This window comes from Protopterus annectens, chromosome 1.part0, assembly GCF_019279795.1.
Source record: "Protopterus annectens isolate FY-2018-M chromosome 1.part0, PAN1.0, whole genome shotgun sequence".
Taxonomy (NCBI): Eukaryota; Metazoa; Chordata; order Ceratodontiformes; family Protopteridae; genus Protopterus; species Protopterus annectens.
In genome coordinates this window covers 641877497-641902671 of record NC_056725.1, presented here as the reverse complement: position 1 = coordinate 641902671, position 25175 = coordinate 641877497, and the positions used below count along the sequence as shown (strand labels likewise).

General features: G+C 39.4%; 1 protein-coding gene across 1 annotated transcript in view; it reads right to left on the bottom strand.

Annotated features, from left to right (window-relative positions):
• The window catches only part of LOC122793178 (guanylate-binding protein 1-like), a 2019684-nt gene that overhangs the window by 1378932 nt on the left and 615577 nt on the right, over window positions 1-25175 (bottom strand). The window contains exon 5 of the mRNA XM_044061040.1: window positions 7696-7802. Coding sequence (XP_043916975.1) covers window positions 7696-7802 — 107 coding nt within the window. The remainder of the gene's footprint in view (window positions 1-7695; window positions 7803-25175) is intronic.

The window sequence follows — 25175 nt, the reverse complement described above, 5'->3', positions numbered from 1 at the left end:
ATCAAGCTGAAAATGGTGCTTCTTTCCTGGGGGAAACAAGCAGCAAAAACCTGCAAAAATATAAAGTTTTTAAAAGTAACATTTTTCACATATAACACAATATAAGAATTTTAAAAAACTTTGCCAGCCCCCAAAAGAGAAATAAATACAACTTCTCCACAGAAAAAAATGGTTTTCAGTTACTTCAAAAAACTTTTAAAATGAAGGGTGCGCCACTCCCTTTTAAAAGTACAGACAGTCCATTAAAACACAAACTCCACGCTTTAAAAATAACTTTCCTAAACATGAAAGTGCAATAAAAGAACAAAATTTTAATGTGGAATGTTTTTTCTCCAGAGTGAATTTATCTGCCCAGCAAAGGAACAGCATAAGCTGACTGTCAATCCTTAAAGTCCCCATAGAAGAGCGCTATCCTCAACAGCAGGAAAGCTCTGTTGAGCAAGCTATCTCATGGTATGGGCACATGAAAGGTGCTTAGAAGCTTTGGAACCTGGCTGGCTGTTATATCCTTGGCAAACTATAACCACATAGCTAAGGCTACTACAGCAAAGATCAATATGATAAACATCCAGTATGAGGACTGGAAATTCATAGGCTGAATTGTATCTTTCTTAACCAAAGTCTCTGAATCACGGCAAAGAAAACCTACAGAATACACTAATGTGATACCACATACCACACGCGTGCGCGCACACACACATGCACACACACACACACACACACACACACACACACACCATATAGAATCTTTTTCCCATATTCTCCTTGACAACTTTATTCTAATTCTGAGGTCATTATTGATATACACAAAGTGAACTAAGCTGTGGTAAACAAAGGTAAAAGCTGTACAAAACACATAACTGTTTTCGTAAAATCATGCAACATGCAAAATATAAAAAAGTGCAAATTTGTATGAGTCATGCATTTTTAAATAAAATAAAGTTCTGGAACAAATATCAAACACACATAGCAGTTTTCTGTTTATTCCAACACTGCACTTCCTTTGAAAGACTACTGGACTCTTGAAAGGGGGGATTTCTCTAAACGACTGTATTAAATATATTTCCCAGTGTTGCCTCATTCCAGGAACCACTATGGACATTTTGCAACATTACAAGTGTTTTAATTTTAGAGTGCCACTGTTGAGAGTTTAGTTAGTCTTTGCTTTACTTATGAAGAGTACAGTGGAGTTTTTGGACTGAAACCTCAAACTGGAATTCACTACAGACCTTCTAAAATGCTAACTGCTCTTTCAGTAGACATACTAGCTAGTGGCATCAGCAGGACTAGGCAGCTGTTTAACTGACTGTTTAAACCTTTAATTTTGTACTTTTCTGTACAATTGTGCATCTGCATACATTGATATTATACTTTTGAAGTACACTGACATTTTCTTTATTTTAAGTAAAGACTTTTATTACTCAACTTCAATGGCTTGTGGCTAGTGGCTTATTTATTAATATAAGAGTATGTGTGCAGAAATGGCGAATTACTTACTAACTACTGGTATCCACTTTCCACAGAGTCACTGTTTTAGCCATAGGTACCAAATCATTATATTATGGTTAATTTATTTTATGAGTAAACACAGTAACTGTGTTTCTGGTGTACCTGACTGGTTGAACTGGTAGCATTTTACAGCAAAGACAAGATGAGGTGCTGGTACTGAGAAGATAACATAAGCATTTTAAGAATGGACAGAAATTGTGTTCTTCATAGGTTCATAGGTAGGTACTAGGCTATTGGCCCTAGGGCCTATATAAGCATAGCCAAACGGTAGCCTGGCTTTTGCCACCCAAGAAACTTATTTTCCTGTGTCCCTGTCAAGCAGAGCCACAGAAGTGATCCCTGGGGCAAATTTCCTATCTCCCATCCAAGCATCAAGATTTTTCTTGAAGAGTGCTAATGAGGAGCTTTGTTTGATATAGATAGGTAGTTTGTTCCAGAGTATAGGAAGTCTCTGAGATAGGAATCTATCCCTCCTGCATGTTCTGTTTATTGTGGTGACAAGGTTTAGGTCCCTGGAGCATGTAGCTTGGAGGGATTGGGATTTCTTTACGTGCAGCATGTCCAACAGCTCTGGGTTTTACATAGCTTTGTATGTTAGGCAGAGATCGCCTTTGAGTAGGCGATATGCAACAGAGTAAAGCTGGAGTTTTTTGAGATGGTCTGCGTAGGGCATGTGTTTGAAGCCAGTAATCCTCTTTGTGAGGTATTTCTGTGGCCTTTCCAGTTGTTGTAGATGTCTTGTGAGGTACATACCAAAAGGGGCGTTGTACTATATAATGGGTCTAATGAGTGACGAGTAGAGGGGAACAATGACTTCTTTTTTCCTGGATGAGAAACCTTTTGTGATGAGGTGTGCCATGTAGAAGGATTTCCTGACTACTGTGGTGATGTGATTATCAAAAAAGAGACTACTGTCCACCTGTGTCCCAAGGTCTCTTATCACACTTTCGGTGTTAAGTAGACTACCGCCTATGTGATAGTTCAGGGGTACAGAGTTTTTACCAAAAGGGATGACAATGCACTTTTTGGCATTGAGCTTCAGGCCATGGCTTTGACACCAGGCATCTGTCTCAGTGAGGCCCTTTTGTAGGATGTCCACATCGTTAGGAGATTTGATTATGGTTCCTAGTTTGCAGTCATCTGCGAACTTTGTTAGTCAAAGACCTTCTGTGTTAGCCTGTACTTCAGAGAAGTAGATATCAAACAGGAGAGGACCCAGGACTGAACCCTGTGGTACTCTACTTGTCACTGGTCTGAAGTTGGATTTAGAGTCTGCTACTTTCACAGTGTGGGTTTGGTCAGTGAGCCAGTTGGCAACCCATCTTGTGACATAGGGATTTATACCTAGTTTAGTGAGTTTGTCTATAATTCCAGAGTGGGGGTGGTGTCAAAAGCCTTGGCGAGATCTAGATAGGCTGTGTGTACCACCTTGCCCTCATCTACAGCTTTGGTGACCACTTCAAAGAAGTCTATCAAGTTTAGGAGACGTGATCTGCCTTTTACAAACCCGAACTGGGTAGGGTCCAGAGTTTGGAGATTACCAATGTCATTGTTTATAAGTTCCATGATGATACGCTCCACAGCCTTGCAGACCAGGCTTGTCAGACTAATGGGTTGGTAGTTCATGGGGTTCGTGGTGGCTCCCCCTTTGTAGAATTGGGATAACTGTTGCTGTGCACCATTCAGTGGGCACAAAGCTTGAGGTGAGGCTATGACTGAACATGGTACTTAAGTGGGGTGCCAGTTCATTCTGTAGTTCATGTAGAACGCAGCCTGGAATGTTGTCAGGTCCCATGGATGCTGTGTTCTTGGCTTTGGAGAGTGTGTTTTTTACCTGTGTAGCCGTGATTACAGGTACTTTGCATTCTTTCGGTATAGAGATGGGTCCTTTAGGGGATGAGAGAGGGGTAAAGTTAGCACTGAACCTATCTGCCAGGATGTTGGCAATATCAGTTGTTTCTTTATATTTAGTGCCATTGTGCTGTAACTCAGAGCAGATTTGAGTGTTACCATTGAGATTCTTGACATAGCTATAGAATGTTTTGTGGTTGTCTTTAGAATCAGTGGCGATTTTGTTTTGGCAACTAGCTTTGGAGGATTTTATGAGGGATCTCAGCTTCTTACTGAGGCTGACCACAGAGTTCCTCCAATCATGGGATTTTACTCTTTTTTGCAACAGTTTCTTTCTTCTGTTGTAGAGTTTGTTTATAGCAGGGTACCTCCAGATTGGTTTCCTTTTTTTGGAGTACAGCATCTTGGTTCTGTAGGGATTGCATGATCCATGCACTTGTGTAAGTGCTTATATAGTGCAACTGTATAGGATTCAGCAGTCGTATCTCTATTGTCCATCAGCATGGGTGTCGTGAAGTTTGCCACTTCTGTCTTAAGAAGCGTGAAGTTGTCTTTGGAGAATTTTTTTACAATGGTTTCCCTAATGGGGGGGGGGTTTGGGATGTGGATGTCTAGGGTGATTTGCTTGTGGTCGGATCTGACCAACGAGGAATTGACCTCTGGTGTGGAACACCGGTTGCCCATGTTGGTAATGGCCAGGTCTAGGATATTGCTGCCCCTGGTGGGGGTGTGGATAAGTTGATCCAAGTCATTGGAATTTATGAATTCCAGAAAACATTGAGCACAACAGTCGGTACATGAGTAGTTTTCCCAGTTAATGGTGGGGTAGTTGAAATCACTCACTGTTAGGGTGTTAGGTTGTACCCTAATATTTTCCAGCGTATCAAGAAATGAGGAGTGGGAATCCTGGGGCATAGTGGGGGATCTGTAGCAAGCTACAATTTGCATTGCGGTCCTGCTCAGAGTTAGTTGCACTTGGATAATCTCAGATGCATTATGCTGAGCAACTAGCCTGGAGGTGTGGATATCCTTAATGAATATGGGCACGCCTCCGCCTTTAGTGCTTCGGTCCAAGTTAGGTGGCAGAAAGGTGTGGTATGAATTATGGCCTGGTAATGCAGGGATGCTCTCTGGAGCCTTGAACCAGATCTCTGTCACTGCACAGATGTCAATGTTCTCCATTTTAAGGAGTGCCTCGAGTGAGTGCCTTTTGAGGTTTAGACTTCTAGCATTGAGTAGCATTACCCTCAGATTTTGCTTGCTTGTACCTGTTATGGTGGTGAATTTGTCTTTTGAATCTTGCCTAAAAAAGTAATGCAGGGATGCTCTCTGGAGCCTTGAACCAGATCTCTGTCACTGCACAGATGTCAATGTTCTCCATTTTAAGGAGTGCCTCGAGTGAGTGCCTTTTGAGGTTTAGACTTCTAGCATTGAGTAGCATTACCCTCAGATTTAGCTTGCTTGTACCTGTTATGGTGGTGAATTTGTCTTTTGAATCTTGCCTAAAAAAGGCATTATAGGGGTGGCAAGAGCCTTAGCCAGTATCCGGAATCCCAAGGGCGACAGGTGCAGGCCATCTCTGGCAAAGCACTGTGGTTTGTCGATCATGTCATCCCAGGCAGACATATACTGGATCCCCTCAGAATGACACCAGAAGCTTAGCCAATTGCTGAAGTCAATCATTTTGTCCTTGTACTGTGGTATCATTCTGGGTGATGGCAGGATGCTACTCAGGGCTAGGGTCATACCTGTCTGGGCTACAAGATCAGAAAGCTCCTCCATGTCTCTTTTCATGTAGTCCAGGGAAGTACGTCTCAGGTCATTCACACCAACATGGACAATGACAGAGTCATATTTGTACTAGCTGTGGAGTGACCTGAGTGCATGCATTATGTGGCGGATCCTGGCACCTGACAGTCAGCTGACAGTGACGTTCTCCTTGTTTAGCCTGGTGAGTGGAACATCAGTGTGCCTGACTATAGAGTCACCTATGACTACAGTGTTAGGTACGTTGTTATGCCTTATGGGCTGTGGTTGAGTGGCACACTGAGTTTGTGGGCTATGTGTCATTTGGGTTGTGTTGAGGGGTGGAGGTTGCTTGTGTTTCTGCTTTTGAGCTCCCTGTTGCTTGGGTAGATTTTCTTGAGAGCCTCCATGAATGTAGGTGTGTGTTTTGTGTTTCTATGTGTGTGTATTGGTGGTTTAGGTTTTGAGGGACTAAGTGATAAGTGTGGTGTGGTGCAAGTGTTTACCTTCTGCTCTTGACTGTCTAGTCCAGTCTTGGGTGAAGAGACCTTTGTTTCCAGTTTGGCTATATAAGTGCATCTCTCACAGGTTGTAGTGTTGGGTGGCAGGAGGAGAGGGTTGTCTGTGTACATGAGGCAATTTCTGCATTACCCCAAGATGCCCAGATTCATCAGGTAGACAGAAAATCATGTAGTAGACTGGATAATTTTTAGCTGTATGTTACAGTACGGACAGCAATGAGGTGCTGGCACTCAAACGATACTGGGCTGAAAACAAGACAGATGAAATGGAACATATTGGGTTTAAGAGCAAGATGGATAAAATCCTGAATAGCTGCTGGTTACATCTTTGCAGCTGTTCACTTTAAAATGTATCTGTGCAATGCAAACACTGGCCATAATCTGAGGCAGCAGTGCATATCTGTTGCATGCTTTTAAGGCCCACCTTTCCTTACATACTCTCCCGTCCATCACATATGGCTAAGCAGAAGTGGTATGGTACTTGAGACAGCACTCCTGACCATTACAATTGCCAGTGAGGAAAGGACAAAGTGACACTCCGTGGAAACAGAAGATCCAACACCTAAAGCCCTAGACCTAAATGTGTTTAAACACTTAACATGATTCCATTAAAAGCTCTATGGTAATATTCGGTGTTCCTGATGTCACACCAACTTTGTCTTTAAAAAACATTAGCAACAGGTAATTTTGCAAACAATTCTGCTTTTTTGTTCTTGTTGCCTGGAGGGCATCCAGACAGTTTTGACTATTCCTTTACAAAAGGCCATAATGAATAAAACAAAGGACCTTATGGTGGAATTATGTAAAGCTGAAAAAAAACAGTTTTACAGTACACAGCCCCATTCATACTCCCATGTAGGGGACTTCTCCATTTGCATTACTACTTATAATAAATTAACCCTTTAGTCACTGTACCTCAGAGTAAATACTATACCCTGACAACCTTGATCCATGTCAACAAATTATTAATCTGACCAACTGTGCATTACAGCATATTCTGGAAATGTCCAGCTACCTAACATGACTACTTAGTGGATATGACTGATCTGTCAACCTACTCTCTTTTAGCAAAGGTACAGTCAGTCAGGCAATGTGCATTTACTACAGGTAACAGTAACTCTAACCTAATGTTAAGTATGTAGCACACCACACAGTTTATCTGTGCCTGAAAATTCGTAAGGGTATAAGAACACTGACAAAAAAGTGACAGGTTGTTAGTTCTTTCATGTAGCACAGACAACCAATGCATTATTTAGTGCTACATCACACATCTACTGTACTGTACTTGCACACAAAGAATCTAAACACAATAGCATTAACGTGCAAATTCCACAGCTCATATTTAAGAGGTTAACATAACTGAATTTCATATATCCATTGTTCTTGTCTTTCAGTAACAGTTATCAACACACTAATTTGGCTGCTTCTTCCCCTGAAACCTCCTAACTACTACAAAGCAAACAATGCTCCTTCTATTCTCCATTTAAAGCATGCCTCTGTCCTACTGACCCGATTCCCTTCTGCTATTCTCTGTACATTATGCCAGCAAGTCTTTTTCCTGCTATACATTGTACCTATATTTATTCATTATTTCCTATACTTGTGTCTGATCTAGGTACTATGCTATTACGTCTTATGTGCTGTTTATGTATTGAAATACTGTATTTTGCTTCGTAAGATATATCGTTGCCTACAATATTTTCTTATACAGTATTTCTGCTTTAAGAAAATACACTTGTAGTTTTTGCAGCTACACACCTCATGTCTGGGAAAAGACATCCCCATCCACATCTTGTTATATTTATCAATGGACAGGAAATAAATAAATAATGAAATAATGAATTTTATTTAATAATGCTGGAATTCCAAGAACAATTAAGTATAACTGGATATACGTGGCATGTGCTACTGCTATCTGTGGAAAATATACTTAATGCTAGTTAAATTAACAGAAAATGTATGCAGTGCCTGAGAAATACTCAAGAAAAAGAAGATAAAATATTTATCAAGTGCATTTCCAAAGCCAGAGGTTAATGAACACATACGCACTTCAGTGATTTAAGGATACTGTAGATCTGATAAGAGATGCTGGTTGATTACTCCCATGTTGTTATAAATTAGTGTGCTGCTCAGAAGAACAACCAGTGAAAAAATCTTGCTGCTGACTTGTGCTTTCTGCAAGATAAAAATAAGTTATTAATTGTACTGTTATTAAATAGCAAATGGATTATTTACTTATGGATTGTACAACTGAAATAAATAATGCAGGGTAGCTATTATTTAATCTAGCAAATGTTATCAGGAAACATTTCAATATCATTTGGTGAACTTATTCTATAAAAAACATGAAGTGCCAGAAACTCACCATAACAGCAGACTGGGAGGTAGCAGATCAATTCAGACATCTGTTGTTTCAGCTTGGGCGAAAAGTCAAAGATACAAAGTTAGCATCTCTGAGATTATTACATAATGTCTCCAAGTCAGAATCCTGCTTAAAAGTTATTAGGTTAATAAGGTACCACTACTGCAGTACTATGAATCTCTAAGTGGCCAATAACAGCTGGCTGCAAGATCAGTGAAAAGTAGATCTCATTACAGGTTCTGAGTGTGAACAGAAGAGGCTGCCTATCTCTACAAATTCATGGGTAACCAGGTGGTAAGTCATTTGTAGACAACTTGATTCTGGGTCAGGGTTTCTGAAAGTCAGCCCTCGAGTCAAGATTTTGTCAAATGGTCACTACAAAGAAAGGACACAGCCTGCATCATCATGGAGAGAGAGTTCTAGGCTGCTGCCAAGTACCGCATGAAAAAAGAAAAAGGTGTTTTATACTGATGTGGTACAGCATGCTCAACTTGCTGGAGTCCTCCCATGTTAACTGGATTTTATTTGCATATTGCCCTTGTTTCATCTGGATTTGAGACTGTTGCACTAATTAAGTTTTATCTGACCTTGTTACATATGTGTTTGGACCAGACAGTAGGCGAGTGACTTGAGGATGACTGTTGGTGATTTTGGGCCTGGTGACTGTAACTGTGTTGTTCCTTGTGAAAGAAGAAACAGTTCCATTCTTGTCTGCCTGAACTGGCCTCTTTCTCCTGAGTTTTTCTTAATAACTGGCCATTTGTTGTTCTCTTGTTTTTTACTGGGCCTTAACTCTTTAGGCAGGTGTTTGCGCATTACATAAGGGGCTTAGTTGTGCAGAATGGATCTTTATAGTCTTGAGCTCAGGTGCACTGAACTTGTTAGAGTATTGCTGTGCTAAATGAATTCTATTTGTCTATGATCTTGGTTTGGATTTTGCTTTTAACTACCGTTTTTTTTTTATTCAGGTTTGGATTAGACAGCAAGTGTGTGACTTGGGATTCACTGTTGCTAATTTTGGGTACTGTGATTGTGGATGTTGCTCCTGTTAAGAAAAGGAATGGCTCTGCCCTGTCTGCCTAAACTGGCTACTGTCTGCCCTGGGTTTTCATATTTAGCTCTCTGTTATTCTCCTTTGGCTGTCTGTCTCTTTTCCTCTTTAAGGAAGTATTCATCTAGGATTTAAGAACCTTCGCTGGACTGGCTGGTACTATACAGTACTGAGCTGTGGTACACTGAGATTGTTGGAGTCCTTTGAGATGTATATGCATATGTCCAAGGCAGGTAAGGCTATTGCCTTGAGCAGTACCTTTCTTTCCCCAAAAATGATGCCACACTTTCAACTAAAAGTAAACAATTTCACAAACTGGCTTATTAACTGGTACCAGTCCAGGGGAGATAATGTATGTTAGCACTGGAGATGATGACTGACTGGCCAGCCTGCTTGGCCTGGGATGACCTTCATCTGTCTCACCTCATTGCTTCCATATACTAGCTGAAATGTTCTTCTGACCCCATAGTGCCTTATTTTAAGGAAAATTCATTTTCTGGACATACCAGCCAAAAAAAATCCCCATCAAGCCTACATTAAGGTGGCTCTCGTCAATGGCAGGAGTCTGAAAATATTATTTAAAGGGATTCCTGATACATGAACATGCTCACATTATGTAATGTTAGAGAAAGTTGGTTTCAGTGTTCTGATAATACTCCCTTTGTAACAGTGTAGAGTACCTATGAATTCTTCAAACTGTATAGGAGCACTGGGGGAGTACTCCCTTTTATCCAATAGGTATCCATCAGTAAAATAGCACTCCACCCTTTCTCCATACCTCCCAGTCACCACCGGTATACCACAAGGCTGAATCTATTTTCACCCAGACCCTCCACACATCCGCACAATAGGCCTCCCCAACTCAGTATGCAAATGACTCCACAACCATTTGCACATCTGACAATGTGGCACATCTCTGAAAAATTATTCAGGAAGCTTTAACAGCGATTGAAACATGGCTCTTTAACTCACAATTCAAGCTCAACCATAAAAAAAACTAATATTTTTCCCCAAATCCCTCTCCCAAGAAAAAACAAAATTTAAAGTCCTCTCTCTTGATAACACTACCATTGAAGTCATTTCTCATAGCAACTTATTAGGGATGACAGTGGATGGTAATCTTAAATTTGGCTTATATATATATATATATATATATATATATATATATATATATATATATATATATATATATAAATTGTATAAGAAAACTTATCAAAAACTAAAGATATTTCATAGAACCAAAAAATTTCTCATAGACATAACCAAAGCTACACTTGCAACTACTTATCTCCTCTGCACACATCTTTATGCTGCTCCCATCCTTACTAACCTTCAGACATCACAGAAATCAAAACCTGAGCAATGCTATAACATAGTTGCTAAATCTGCAGCAAATACAATAGCACTAAAAAGCCTAAATTGGTTAGAACTATCCCATTGACTAAACTCTACACAGCAAATTACTACCTACAAAATTATCCAGAATTCATCTACTTGTCCAGCACTTAACATTCTACACAACTATGTCCTTAGCCGGTCATTACGATTCAGTGACCAAAACAAGTGTCTGTCCACAAACCTATTAATTCTGCTGGCCATTATCTGTACTCATAACATGTTGCTAAGCACTTGGACTCCTTATAACCCTCCCATCCTTCAAAACCATTCTGAAAGACTTCCTAGTCATAAGCTGGCTCTGCTCTTGCTCAACAATGTGGACAAACACCTATCATACCTTCCATCTCTTTAGTCTCCCTACTTCACTCATCTTTACTTCTATCAATTTCTCTCCCCTGACTTTTTCTCTAAACATACCATAAGCCTGCTTTTCTCTTACTTTATATTGCAATTCCTATTTGTATTATACTAACTTACCTCTAATTTCTCTATAAACTGACTCAAAGTTCCCTAACAATTAAACCATTGTCATATAACTTGTAACTACTTTTAACCAATGTTTTCATAATATGTATAATTTGGTATAATTATTTAAACTATATTTGTTTTTTGTACTATTTTTAAACACTTAAAATTATTATTCGTAAAACATTTTGTAATACTTAGGAGCTTTTCTCCCCAGGCCTCTGTTGAAAATAGGCTCCTACCCATTCGGACTTTCCTGGTAATCAAATGTCAATAAACGAATAAAAATCTGCTCAAATGTTAACTCGCACCAAATGTTGTAAGATTCTGAATTTGATCTCTACGACATTTTGGTCACATTTAATAAAAATTAATTTACCACATCATAGCCAACTAGAGATACCCTTCAATGTCATGGAAGCAGTATAGCAAGTATCTTGACAATATGAACTCTGTATCCATTAATCCCAATACCCTAGATCTAAGCAATTACAATTATTCATGCAAAATAACATTCTACAGCTAACATTACATATGCCAAGTATTTCCTATATTTTATTAACACCAACTTCCTAGATCAAACTGTCCAAATTTTCATGATGGGGAGAAATATACTTAACCTTGTCCTTCAGAATATTCATGCTATCTACACATCTGCTAACATTATCACCTCTTTAATTAAGTCCGACCATCAGATTGTCATCTTTTGCCTCACAATTAGTACAAAACTACACAGAAATTCAACTACATTCTAAAACTACTACAATGCCAGCTTTATACTCTTATGTCACTGCCTTAAAAAAAGCTTTGGCCCTGATGACCTGATCTCTAAAGCCACCACATTTGTCCTTACTTTTTACAGGCATTTCAACTGATGTACAAATAAGTTGGTGCCTGTTATACATAAGCATGGTGGGGAATTCTAGTACATATTTCTATAGCTGAACTTTCAAACTTTTTTTATAAAGGTGGACAAAATGACATGGTCCGTATAAAAATATTACCACCATCAGTTAGAAGAAGAAGTTCTGCAAGGATTTTAAACACAACACTGGAAAAAGTAAGGCTGAATATGAACTGAATGCAGCTAATTTCCTGAAAGATAATCACAAGATTTTTTTTAACTATAACAGGAATATTAGAAGTAATGTCCAGTGCTACACTGATTCAGAGAAAATGGCACCAGCTATTCTGATACCAAACCCACAGCATATGTCCTGGCTGACAAACACAGCTCAAGTTTTTCCACTCTCGCATTCCAAGTCCCCTTCCTTGAATCTGTTAACACTGCTTCTTCCATTATTACTACAGACCAGTCAATGGACTTTATTACCAAAACTAAAAATAACAGCTCTGGTGACCTGGGCAAGGTTAGAATAGATCTTAACATAAGTCAGTACCTATTTTCTCTTGGTATAGGCCTGAAAATACATACACTTTGAAGTGGGGTCTGTAGCTCCATTTCCCATTTTACATGTTTGTATGTAGCTCCAGTGGAAAAGTACAGATGAACTATAGGCAATGACTTTTGAGTCAATCTCTGATAAAGAAGTATAAAACTCTGAGTTGATCATTGTTAACAATTCTGTTGTGTGTATCAGAGTGCAGAAACAGACAGCTAGGAGATATTTGGATATTAGGCCCACTTCACTAAAAATACATTTTGTTGTTAAAACTGATGGCACAAGTCAGGGAATGAAGGCTGAGGAAGGGAGTACAAGTTAAATACATTTTGTTGTTAAAACTGATGGCACAAGTCAGGGAATGAAGGTTGAGGAAGGGAGTACAAGTTAAATACATTTTGTTGTTAAAACTGATGGCACAAGTCAGGGAATGAAGGTTGAGGAAGGGAGTACAACTTAAATACATTTTGTTTTTAAAACTGATGGCACAAGTTAGGGAATGAAGGTTGAGGAAGGGAGTACAAGTTAAATGCATTTTGTTGTTAAAACTGATGGCATAAGTCAGGGAATTAAGGTTGAGGAAGGAAGTACAGGTTTTTGAAGGGGGTGTAAAATAATGCAAACATTTAAAACAGAAACACTGAAATAGAAAATACAGAGAATAAAGTATGCAGTAAAGTTCAAAGAGCTCCCAACTACAGCCATTGTAATCAAAATCATTCCTGATAAAATTCTTGTTTTGCTGTTTGTTGTATTAATAAATTCTGCTAACCAGCTATGAAAGACTTCTAACTGGCTTTTATGCTGAAAGTGCATAACACAGACTGGCAGTCAGAAATGGCACTTTTACACACAAACAGATAAATCTTTCAATGGCATCCAAACAGGCATGGGGAAAAGTATTAAAGTACAGTTAAATTAATTCCCAGAACCTCGTACAAATGTCAGTGATAACTCTATAAGCAGTGAACATTCAGGAAGGACATTTCAGAACAACTCTTGATTCTACACGTTTTATTTAAGGCATGCCTACAAAAGAATCTCCAAGCAAGAAGACATCCCTGCACTGTACCAGTGTGATGTTGAAGAGACATGGGAATCTTTACAAGAAGAAATTCGAAGAAGTTGCAAGATTACTGGCCACTGATCAACACTCATTTAAAATCTCAAGTAAACATTAATTTTTAATTACACTTGATTCTATAGTTAAATCAACTAGTAAATGTTCAGATAGTTTAAGGACGTCTACAGTAAAAGCACCAGTAAATGTGTGGTTTAAAGTTAAAAATTGGGTTATGCAGAAATATAAACAGTCTAACAGAAAAAAAAACTGTTCAAGATATGTAAAACCAAATGCTATGTAGGTGGGAAAGTTATATTTAAGAAGTCCTTAGAAAACTTTAAGGATGCAATAGAGTTGTAATTTTCTACATCATAAAAACTGGATATGGCTGCAAACTGAACTTTAATGTTACAGAAACTGGCACCTTCTTGGAATAATCCTGTTAGAAAATCCAAAATAGAAAGAAAAGGTGCCAGAAAAGGATCAAAGCTCTTAGAAGAAGCCCAAGCAGCAAATCTTTTTTTTAACTTACATCTGTAAACCTTCTTTGTTTTAGGTTTCTGGGATGACAACATAATGTGGATAACAAAACAGGAGAGCCTGACATCCCTACCCATCACTGGAATTGGAGGAACCATGCAGTTAACTTTAGGATTCAATGAGTCTGGTTGGACAGGTGAGATAGAACCTATCTATGAGAGGAAAATGTGGAAAAGCATTCAAAAGTTCCAGGTGACAAATGTGGATAAAAGTGTCTCTTAATGACTGACCCTGAAGGGGAATGAAGGCAAAGTAGTTGCTGCCCTTGGTCTTCAGGTGAGAAGCAAAATGATCACAGCACAGTTGGCTCCAGTGGCTGAAAATCATTGATGCCACTGCTTGATTCAGGGAACACTTGTGGGGCAGTGGAACAGACCTGCTCATTTCGTCCAATAACATGTTGAAACTCCCAAGGATGTGCATTGCCACCAGAAAGTGTTGAGAAGACATTCCTCACTGCCACACCCTCATGGCTTCTTGGTCTAATGGGTATGAGTGGGTTCCCCCTTGTTTGTTGATGTAACAGACTGCTGCCATGTTGTTTGTCTGGATGGATATTGCATCTTTGGAAAGAGAGTCCTAAAATGCTGGCAATACTAGGAGGACCACTCTCATCTTCAAAACACTGATGTGAAGGTTGGCTTCCATTACTGACCATGTGCCTTGGACAGGTTTCCCTTTGAATTGTCCCACCACCCTAGAAAGTAGGTGTCTGTGGTCACAGTGATCATCAGTGGTGGAAAAAAGAATGGTTCACCCAGGAAACAAAAGGAGAGGTCAACCACCATAGAATGTAACACTTGCATAATAGTTTGAGGTGTACAGGAAAGTAGAGAGGCTGGTGTACCACTGACCACTGAACCAAGACAACTCTCATATAATACCTTGCTTGCAGGACCAGAGTAAACGATGCAGCCACTGACCCTAAAAGACAAAGAATTAAGTCTAGCTGGGGAATTTTGTGAACAAGAATTTGTGAGGCTTGAAAATTAATATAAAGAATCATTGATTACCAGAGTTTGGCTATGTGGAACGTCTTGTCCATTTGGCACTCTATAAATTGTACTGAGTGAGTTGCAGTCAGCTAGCTTTTTGTCAAGTTTATAATAATTCCTAAGTGTTGGGAGAACTGGACCAAGAAGTCTCTGCACTGAATCAGCTGATCTCTGGTGGGAGTGGTAAGGAGCCAGTCATCTGTATATGGGAACACCTGGAAGCCATGCATCCTTAGGCAAAGTCGCCATAACTGCTATGCACTTGGTGAACACCCTAGGAACAGTGATGAGACCAAAGTGCAGTGCTCTGAATTGGAAGTGACTGACTCTCAGCTGAAAATGGAAAAACCTGGATTGCTTTGATATCTTCACATGGTAGTAATCTCTGAAGGTTTGTTGAGCGCATCCAGTTGTGTTTCCTTAGAAGAGGTAAAATGTACTGTACCATGACCATCCAGAACTTTGTCTGACTGACAAATTGGTTTAGGTAGCTGAGGTCCAGAATGGACCTGAGGTGCCTAGGCTTATTCAAAACCAAAAACATTCCTGAACAGATTCCAGATCCTTGCTGGTCTGGGGGGAACCTCCAGGACGACTCACTATTCTAGCCGTTTTCCTTCATCTGTTAATATTACATCACTCTGACTTGGTGGAACATTGGAAATTTATTTTTGTTGACTAGAGGGAAAACAATGAGAACAACTTAGCCTTCAGTTATTATTTTTTTTGCACCCAAGAATTTTCAGTGATGGCAAGCCAGACACGAGGGTGCAGAGATAAGTGTCCCCGTCTCCCTCCACAGTGTGGAATTCAGGCAACCTTTTTAAGGCCCTGGAAGGATTTGTTGGTGGGGAGATCTTGAAACCCTTGATTTTGTGGACTGTGTCTGTCCCTAGGATGACATCCATTGAAGTCGTTCCTCCACATCAGAGGGCTCTGTAGCCAAAAGTGTCCTCGGCAAAATCCGGAGCTTCTTTCCACCTTCTGGTTCTCAGAAGAAAGTTCTTTGGGGGGAACAACCTGATTCCTAAGGCAGACAGAGTTTTGCCTGCTTGGTTGTTTTTGGCAAGGTCCAAAAACAGTCAACCCATGAAAATGGGCAATGATGAAGGATATCTTGAAACTTTCTGCAAAGTTGTAGGGATGCATCCAGGCATGCAGCTGAATAGCAATGCTAGTGCCTTTTGTTCTCACAGTGTTATACACCACATTGGAAAGTAGATGCATGGACACACTAGACATAGATTGTAGGGCTGACAGGTGTGATTTCAGCATTTTCTGGATGTCCACTGGCAAATTATCTGAGAGGGATTTGAAAAGTTCTTTAGTCATATCCCCCTGAAAATGAGTCATGTGTCAAGTAGTTCTGTCTGTGAATTTCAAACATTACTGAAGCATACACCTGTTTTCCAAATCTATTCAATGCCCTGAACTTTCTTTAGAAAGCTCCTTCTTTATGGCTGCTGCCATCACCATAGCATCAACTGGGGCACCCTTGCTCCAGTGTGACCTATTTTGGAGAGACACCAGTATTTTATCTGGTTTCCTAAAAATGGCTCTACCACGTTAAGCTCATGTTAATGTGGACAGGCAAGTTGATTTTCATTATAGGCTACATCTATAGGAAGAGCGTTATTTTGGTAATGAGCCAGTCTCTCCAAAAAGTCATATTTATGCTGTGATGCAAGTAGACAATTTTAAAGTAAGTGTTCCTAAAATTAGCATTGTTTCTGTGACTGTGAAGATCTCATAAATATGGTCTTTTGTGGTGATGAATATCTCATAATCAAGATCTTCTACTGCCAAAAAAAAAGCAAGTCTGTGCTCTTGTAACTGTGCATGACCACACAGGCAGTAGATGAGCTAGCCCCAAAAATACTCAAAGAATACTGATTCCTCTTGGGATGAGGCTTTAGATGACCAACCGTCCTTTACTTCATCAATTCAATGATCTCCTTGAAGTAGATGTCTTTTAGGGGGAACCTAGGGGAACCCCTCCCTTTCCTAAATGTCAGTATCATCTGTGAGCAACTTCTAGAAGTTGATATGCCTCCTCTTGCATGTACATTTCCTATGACTTTCCTCTGGGAGGTGCTTCGGGGAAGACTCAGAATTTGAATGAGGATTCAACAAGTGAGGATTCTAAAGGCTAATGAGTCTGATTGTCCCTGATGCACAGGATGCCTGGACAAAGCAGCAGACTCCAGAGAAAGTGAGGAGAAGCTGATCAAGTGTAAAGAACTTCCTCTCTAGATCTGGACAGAGCTCTTTCAAGAACTTTGGACACCAAAATCAAAATATGATTTGAAGATGGTGTTCCAGGATGAGAAGACCCTAAGGAAGGAACTTCTTGTACTCTGACTCGACTCTCCTCCAAAGCTGACATCACAGTCGAGCTATCTAAGGCTGAAGCACTCAGGTGAAGATATGGCTTTAAAAACCTCAGAGTCGAGTTCAATCCCTGAACCTTGGCCATAACCACTTGGCTCTGCGACCCTTTGTGATCCAACAAAGCCAGAATCAAAATGGTAAGGGAAGGAGCCTGAGCTGAAGCAAAAGTCAATCTCCACACTAAGAAGATGCTCTTGCAGAATCTGCTTGGCGCTATGGAAACCTGGACCTACAGAAAGACCAGAAAGGCAGAAACCAAAGTGGGAACTGACTAGGAAAGACGCTGGAGGAGGGGCTGCCAGGAGGACTCCCATCTGAATCTGAGTTTGAAGAAATTTTCTCATCATCCTAACAATGTCAGCATCAGAAAAACTTCTCATCAACCGAAAGGACCTTAGGGAAGACACCACTAAAAGTAGTCTCAAAGATCGATGTCTATCCTGAAGTTGGGTGAATAGAGTCTAGGGCTTGCTAGCTCTGGGGATATGTGGCAAAGAGGAGAAGGAGAGTGGAGCCATTGCTTCTGTTCCCAGTATGGTGTCAGATCCATCATCTTGGGATTTGTGGGTCCTGCTCTGACTGAGAAGTCAGATCTGGAGACTTCCTTTTGCTTAATTTTCCTCTTCTTTCTCCTTACTCTTTTCTCACTCTCTCTCTTTCTCTCTCCCCTTGTCTGATTTTTTGAAAGAAGGAGAAGCTGAATTTCAATTAAGAGGAGTCGATTCTCCTGCTTGGGTAGGTAGAACCCCCTTTAAAACTAACTTATTTTTGTTATCCACTAAAGCCTTGGCCCTGAAAGAGGGACAGGACTCACGTTCAACATTGAAATGGTCATCCCACAAGCAATAAATGCAAAAGTCATGCAGGTCTTGTTAGGGAATCTTGTGTCCACAGGTACTGCATTTCTTGAAGCCAGCGGCCTTTGTCAGACATCTTCCTCACACACAACACTATGACAAAGTCCTAAGGAAACATAAGAAACCACAAACACTGTTGGAAAACTAATGAAAATACTATATAAAGCTAAGAGACAATATTTATTTGTTTGTTTATTTATTTATAGAGAGAGAGAATGGGGTAAGGCAGGAAGAAACTTCAAAGATATAGTCATGAACAACAACAAGTACGGAGGGATGAAACAATCCCTAAGAAACACTGCACTAGCTACCTAAACCTAAATTCTGACAATAAAGAAAAGATATTTGAAAAACTATCTAATCAGCTGTTATTGAGCCCAGAACCCTTGTAAATCATATCTGGTCTCTTCAGGTCGTAAACAAGATCTGTGTTATTACAAGGAACAGAAGGGTATTATGGATAGGGGAGGAAACGAAGCCCCGGAACCAAAAGCTGGGAAAAGGGTGCCAAGGTCAGATACAGCCACATCCGAAAACCCACCTGTTGATCTGGGTGGATAAGACAACATCAGATCTCCCAATTTCCCATGAGAACAGTTTTGTTGTGTGCCACAGTGGTGTTACAGAAGTAGAAACAGAAAACTAGAAGACATTTGCAAATTAAGTAATCTGGGCTAATACAGTAGAGTCGATTATTAGAATGTCGATTATCAGAAATGTCAATTATCCGAACACAGCCTTCCAAAGTTTTGGGGAAGGAAAAATCATAAAGTCTGAATATGTAAACATTATACGTATTTGCTTGTGGGTGTTTTTTTGAGCTTGTAGCCCACTTATGTGTGAAAAATATTCTTTATTGCCCACTAGAATCACTGAATGGTTGAAAAGCAAGCAGAAAAAAAGATTTTTGCAGTTATTTATCCGGTTCAATGTATGTTTGATTATCCAAACAGTTTGATTATCCAAACTATCCTAGTCCCAGTTAGTTTGGATAATCGACTTTCCACTGTAATAACAAATTTCTGATGGTATACGGTCAGGGAATCAAGATTATGCAAGGAAGTACAACCTTTAGAGGGAACGTATAAGTAGAGAATTTTAAAGATAGAAGTATTGAAGTACAGAATACAGAATACAGAGTATGCAGTAAAGTTCAAAGAATACAGTAAACTCTCAGTTAACCGGCACCCATTGGGATTGGTAGATGCAGGAAAACTGAATTCTCTGGTTGCTTGAGAGTTACTATTAAAAACAGGCCTGACTAATACTGTACCCTATACTGTTTGTTTGGTTTGACTTGTTCTTAGGTTGGGGAGAGAGGGAATTTATTCCTATCCTCCTTTTAAAACTCAAACTCTAAAAACATAAGGTATGTTTCGGGGGGGCAAGTGGAGTGCAACACATGAAAATTGTACTGTAATTCTTCAATTTTTTTCTTGAGAGTTCTGGTTGCTTGAGTTCTGGTTAACTGAGAGTTTACCGTACTATCAAGTGAGAGTGGATTTATGAAAGTTCCATTACAAAGGATTTTATCTATGCTAAAATCTATACTACAGCCATTATAATCAAACTCATTCTTGCTAAATTTTTTGTTTTGTTGTTTGTTAAATTAATAATCGTTGCTAACTAACTATGGAAGACTTTTGACTAACTTTTTTTTTGCTGAAAGCACGTAATAAAAACTGAGTAGATGTGGCAGTTTTACAGACTAACAGACAAATCCTTCAGATAATACACCAGGCTACATTCTAGAAAGCACAAAGCACAGTAGGGCAAAGGGAGAGGCTGTATGGGGTGCACATTCATAGGGGGCACAGCCAGCAGTGTAGAAGAGGTGCCAGTCAGTCTCAGCATGTCACCACAATTGTCAGCAGTCCCTCAAACAGCTGCAATTACAATTCCAACTGCTTAAATAATAAAAAAAATATTATGTTTAGCAACTGTAGCAATAAGCTAGTATGGCTTCCTGATACAGTTTCTTTTGGAAAAACATGAAAGAGTTGCTGTACAATAACACAGTGTCAGACTCCTTTAACATTTTAATCTCTGTATCTCCAGAGTGTATGTGCTTGTCCTCTGGAGAACAATAGTTGTGGTAACTATACATAACAGAAGAGTTGTAAATCATTGAGCAGATATTAGTCAATATCATTACAGTTACAAGATGAAATTTACGCAGCACAGTTTTGTGAAGGTAGGTCCTGCTTACTTTGGCTGAGTTTTTGTGAGAGCATAACTGAAGCCATCAATAGGTTCATTCTGTCCAAGATATTCATCTTGGCCCTGCTTTGGCATTTCACAAGATTTTCAATATCCATATGATAAATTTACCAGCATTATTACTGTAGACCAGAGTATGTGTTGTACCTTTAAGAACCACTGCAGTCAGTGGGCACATGCATATAAGTACTAAGCACATGCAAACAAGAGTGCTATTTTGAGTGAGCAGCCACAGTGATAGCATGTATAAAAGTAGCAGACAGTTTGTTAGTTCAAATTTAATGTTACAATCTTCTATCCTGATGTGTTTGTGTATAATAAATTACTTAAACAAGCACCCAAGCCTCATCGTCTTAGTGAGATAAACAAGACGAATGACATGGTGTCAGAATGGGATCCAGAGTAAAGCATCTTGAATACCATAAGGCATGCAGTTACTGTAGGAGGAATATACAGGAGCGGATCATCCCCACTGCTCAAACGACTGACGAACAGGTCAGAAAGTTAAATCCAGGTACTAAAACTCATTTAAATAATTTTTTAACTCAACAAATACAAAATAAAGCATTCAAAATGCTCAAAAAATAATTTCTGATTAAATGAAATGTTCAAAACTATGATTGTTGTTGTGTCTTTCGGCTTTTTCCTGGATAGGGGTCGCCACAGCGGGACTCTGGTCCGCTAATGACTGGTAGTTGATTTTTACGTGCCGGGTTACCAGCCCTGACGCACAACCTTCAACGAAGGTACGCACATTGACGCATGTCTCCACGCAGAAGACGCTTTAGCTGAGAATCGAACGGGACAGCGTCTGACTGTGAAACAACAATGCTACCGCAGCACCACCACCGCAGTACTGTTCAAAACTACAATATGTAATAAAAATATTCAAAATACTTACAAAAACACTCAAAATAACATCCAAATCACATAAAATGTATAAAGAAAGGAAAACAACTGTATTTTTTTTTTTTGCTATGTGCTTCTTTTCAGCATTAACTAAAGCTATTCAAAGTATCCGGTTTGCAAAGTGTTGGCAGTGTGTGCTTTATTACAGTACAGTCATTTCACACAAAGTACAGTTATTTTGAAGAGATTATTGTGCAGATGAATATTATAAGTACCTGGTGTGTGTTTGAAACTTTTAGCATGCCAGAAAGATTTTGCAGACCTAGTCCACTTGTGTTTGATAACAATATTGCTGAAAATTGGAGAGTGTTTGAGCAAGAATATATTTTATATAGATTGCTATTTCTGACAAAGACATACATGCAAGTGCATTTATTCTGCTTAATTTAGCTAGTTCAGAAGCATTAAATGAGAGCATTCATTTGTATTTGCACTGGCTGTGTATGCTGGGGAGTGGGAAGACTGGCATTTATGGTACCATCGGAAACAAGGGAAAACTCTTGAGTGCTTAAAACGTAAATTTAGAGAGATGTGTAACCCCCAAACGAATATTACATTGGAAAGGCACTTATTTTACAGCAGAGAAACGTTTGCAGTGTACATAACTGATTTGAGAAATAAGCCTAAAACGTGCAGATTTGATGATCTACAAGACGAGTTGATAAAAGACAGGCTTCTGTGTAGTGTTAATAATGATGCAGTGAGAAAGATTTTGCTTTGAGACAGTGCTTCAACCTTGAGCAACGCCACAGAAATTTGCCAAATATACAAGCTCACAGAAAAGCATATGAATATGCTTACAAATGAGAAAAGCATGCTTGCAGTATCTTCCAGTGCAAATCTGGATAGTATGCAGCACGAGGTTAAACGATACAGGCCTATGGGCATGGCAACCACAGCCGTCGGACCACAGTCAGAGCTACAAAAGCAAAACCTACAGCAGCTTCAGTAAAACCTAGGGCACACACAACTACGCAAAGGGGTGACTCAGCAAAACCCAAGGCAAACCTCATAGTCAACTGTCATAATTGTGGAGGTAGCCATGAGCCCAAACAAGAAAAGTGATTATCTTTTGGTCAACAGTGCCACAGATGTAAAAAGTGGAATTATTTCAAAAAGCTTTGTAAATAAAATTGGGGACATTCTTTTATTAAAAGAGAATATCTGAGGAAGCAAGTTGATGAAACAGAAATCTGCAACCCTACATTTTATGTTGATGGTGTGTTTGTCTGTGGTGAATAGGTCAATGCAGTAGATTTGTTGGCAAAGAACTAAGTATTTTGTACTCTTATGATTAATGACAGACTCATAGAGCTCAAAGTAGATACTGGTTCAAAATGCAATGTTATGTCAGAAGAAATGTTTGCTAGGGTAAAAGCAGTAGAGCAACTTGATTTAAACCAAAAGCTCAGTAGTACTTTCATGTTACTCTGCTGGGAACAGTTATGACTTGCAGTTTTATGCAGTCAGGAGACATGTACAGTTATTGTTAGGGCTCAGAGACAGTTTGAAAATGGGTCTGCTTTCATTTAATTAAAGGACCATCATGTAAGCACATGTAAAAACTCAAATTTCCCCAACACTGTTTTGTCAGATTGTGCTGATATTTTTGAGGACAAGCTTGGCAAACTCCCAGTTCTATACTCCATGAAATTAGACCTCAAGGTCACCCCAGTAGTCAGATCAGCACGGAAAGTTCTAGTAGCTATGCAGAACAGAGTCAAAGCTGAGCTAGCCAGAATGGTGCATTTAGGAATGATTTGTCCAATAGGAGAACCAAATGAATGGGTATCCTCCACAGTGGTAGCTCACAAGAAAATCTCAGATGATATTAGACTATATTGATCCAAGAAATTTGAACAAAGTGCTTAAACGACCTCATCATCCAATCAGTACAGTCGAAGAAGTTGCTGCTCTCATGCCAAATGCCACTGTTTTTCTGTCTTAGATGCAAAAAGTTAATTTTGGCAAATTATTATCGATCGAAAATCTTCACTGCTAACCACATTCAGTACACCATTTGGAAGATACAGATTTCTGAGAATGCAATTTGGAATAAATTCTGCCAGTAAAGTCTTTCAACATGTGATGGAACAATTTTTTTTTTCTGGCTATCCATGTGCTCTTATAGTAGATGATATTCTAGTAGGAGGCAATGGTGAAGTCGAACATGATAAAAAACCTCAGAAATCCTCTGGAACATGCTCGTGAAGTGAAAAATTAAGCTGAATCCACAAAAATGTAAATTCAGGCTGAAAGAAGTTACTTATGTGGGTCATTTGTTTACCAGTTCAGGCTTATGACCAGATCCTTCCAAGCAAACAGCAATTCTTGAGATGCCAGCTCCAGACAATTCCACATCTTTACAACATTTTCTTTGCATGGTCAACTATTTGGGCAAGTTTATCCCAGATTTAAGTGAACTTTCAGCACCAAGAGAGCCAACACGAACAAATGTAACTTGGCCCTGGCTGGAACAACACCAAAGAGCATTTGATGTCCTAAAACAGAGAATTGCCAGTCTGCCCACTTTAAGATACCATGATGTTCACAAACCAGTAACTCTTTCCTGTGATGATTCAAAGTTTGGACTTGTTGCAGTCATTTTTCGAGAGGGAAGACCACTAGCCTATGCATCAAAAACTTTAACCCAAACTGAGATGCACTATGGGCAAACAGAAAAAGAACTCTTGGCAATTGTGTTTGCATGTTCAAAGTTCCATGATTATATTTATGGTCAATCTATTCAAATAGAGACTGATCACCGACCTCTAGCTAGTATATTGAGATTTTCAGAAAGCCTATGTATACAGCTCATGCCAGACTGCAATGCATGATGCTAAAATTGCAAAAGTACAACTTCAAGTTGGTTTATACAAAAGACAAAGTTCTTTATCTTGCTGATGCTTTATCCAGATTGCCCAGAAAAACGCTGAACAGAATGACAATGAGAAACCTGATTTTGAAGTCATAGAAGTGAGAAATTTTTCTTTCACATGCCTTGATAAGCTTAGAACTCACACAGCTTCAGATCCAATTCTCCAGAAGCTCAGCCATTTTATCAGTCAAGGATGGCTGTCAAACAATCTTCTTCACCACTAGATGTGCAGCAGTATTTCCCTCTTAGAAACGAGATTTTGATGGAAGATGGTATCATCATGAAAGGACCAAAAGTGGTAGTTCCAAAATGCATCCAACAAGAGTATATTAAGATCTTGCATTGTGGCCACCCAGGAACTGATTCTGCCAAAAGAAGGATGAGAGGACTAGTATTTTGGCCTTCTATGTAAATAAATATTGAGAAGGAACTCTCATCTTGTTCTATTTGTAATAGTACTAAACTGCATCAACAAAAAGAACCACTTCAGCTAAACCAGATTCCTGAACTACTTTGGTCAACAGTAGCTACAGATAGTTTTGAATGGAATGGTCAGCATTACTTGGTATTAGCAGACTCTTATTCATATTGGTTTGAGATTGACCTGCTTCCGAACCTAACATCCAGCACTGTCATGGCTAAGTTGAAGAGACATTTTTCTGTCCACAGTAGTCCGCACAAAGTTGATTCTGACAATGGCACACAGTTTACAAGTCAGCATTTCAAAACATTTGCTGAAATGTGGGACTTTGTTCATGCTACTTGTAGTCCTGAATACCCACAATCTAATGACTTGGCTGAATGTGCAGTCCAAAGTGCAAAACAGTTATTGGAGAAATCCAAATGAGGCAAGAATGATGTTTTTCCAAACTTCCTTAATCTCAGAAGCATTCCTCATAATAATTTACTTGGTTCACCTGCTCAGAGACTGATGTCGAGACAAACCAGAACCACACAACCAATCAGTAACAATTTGTTGGTTCCAAGTGCTAAAAACAACAAAGCAGTAAAAGTTC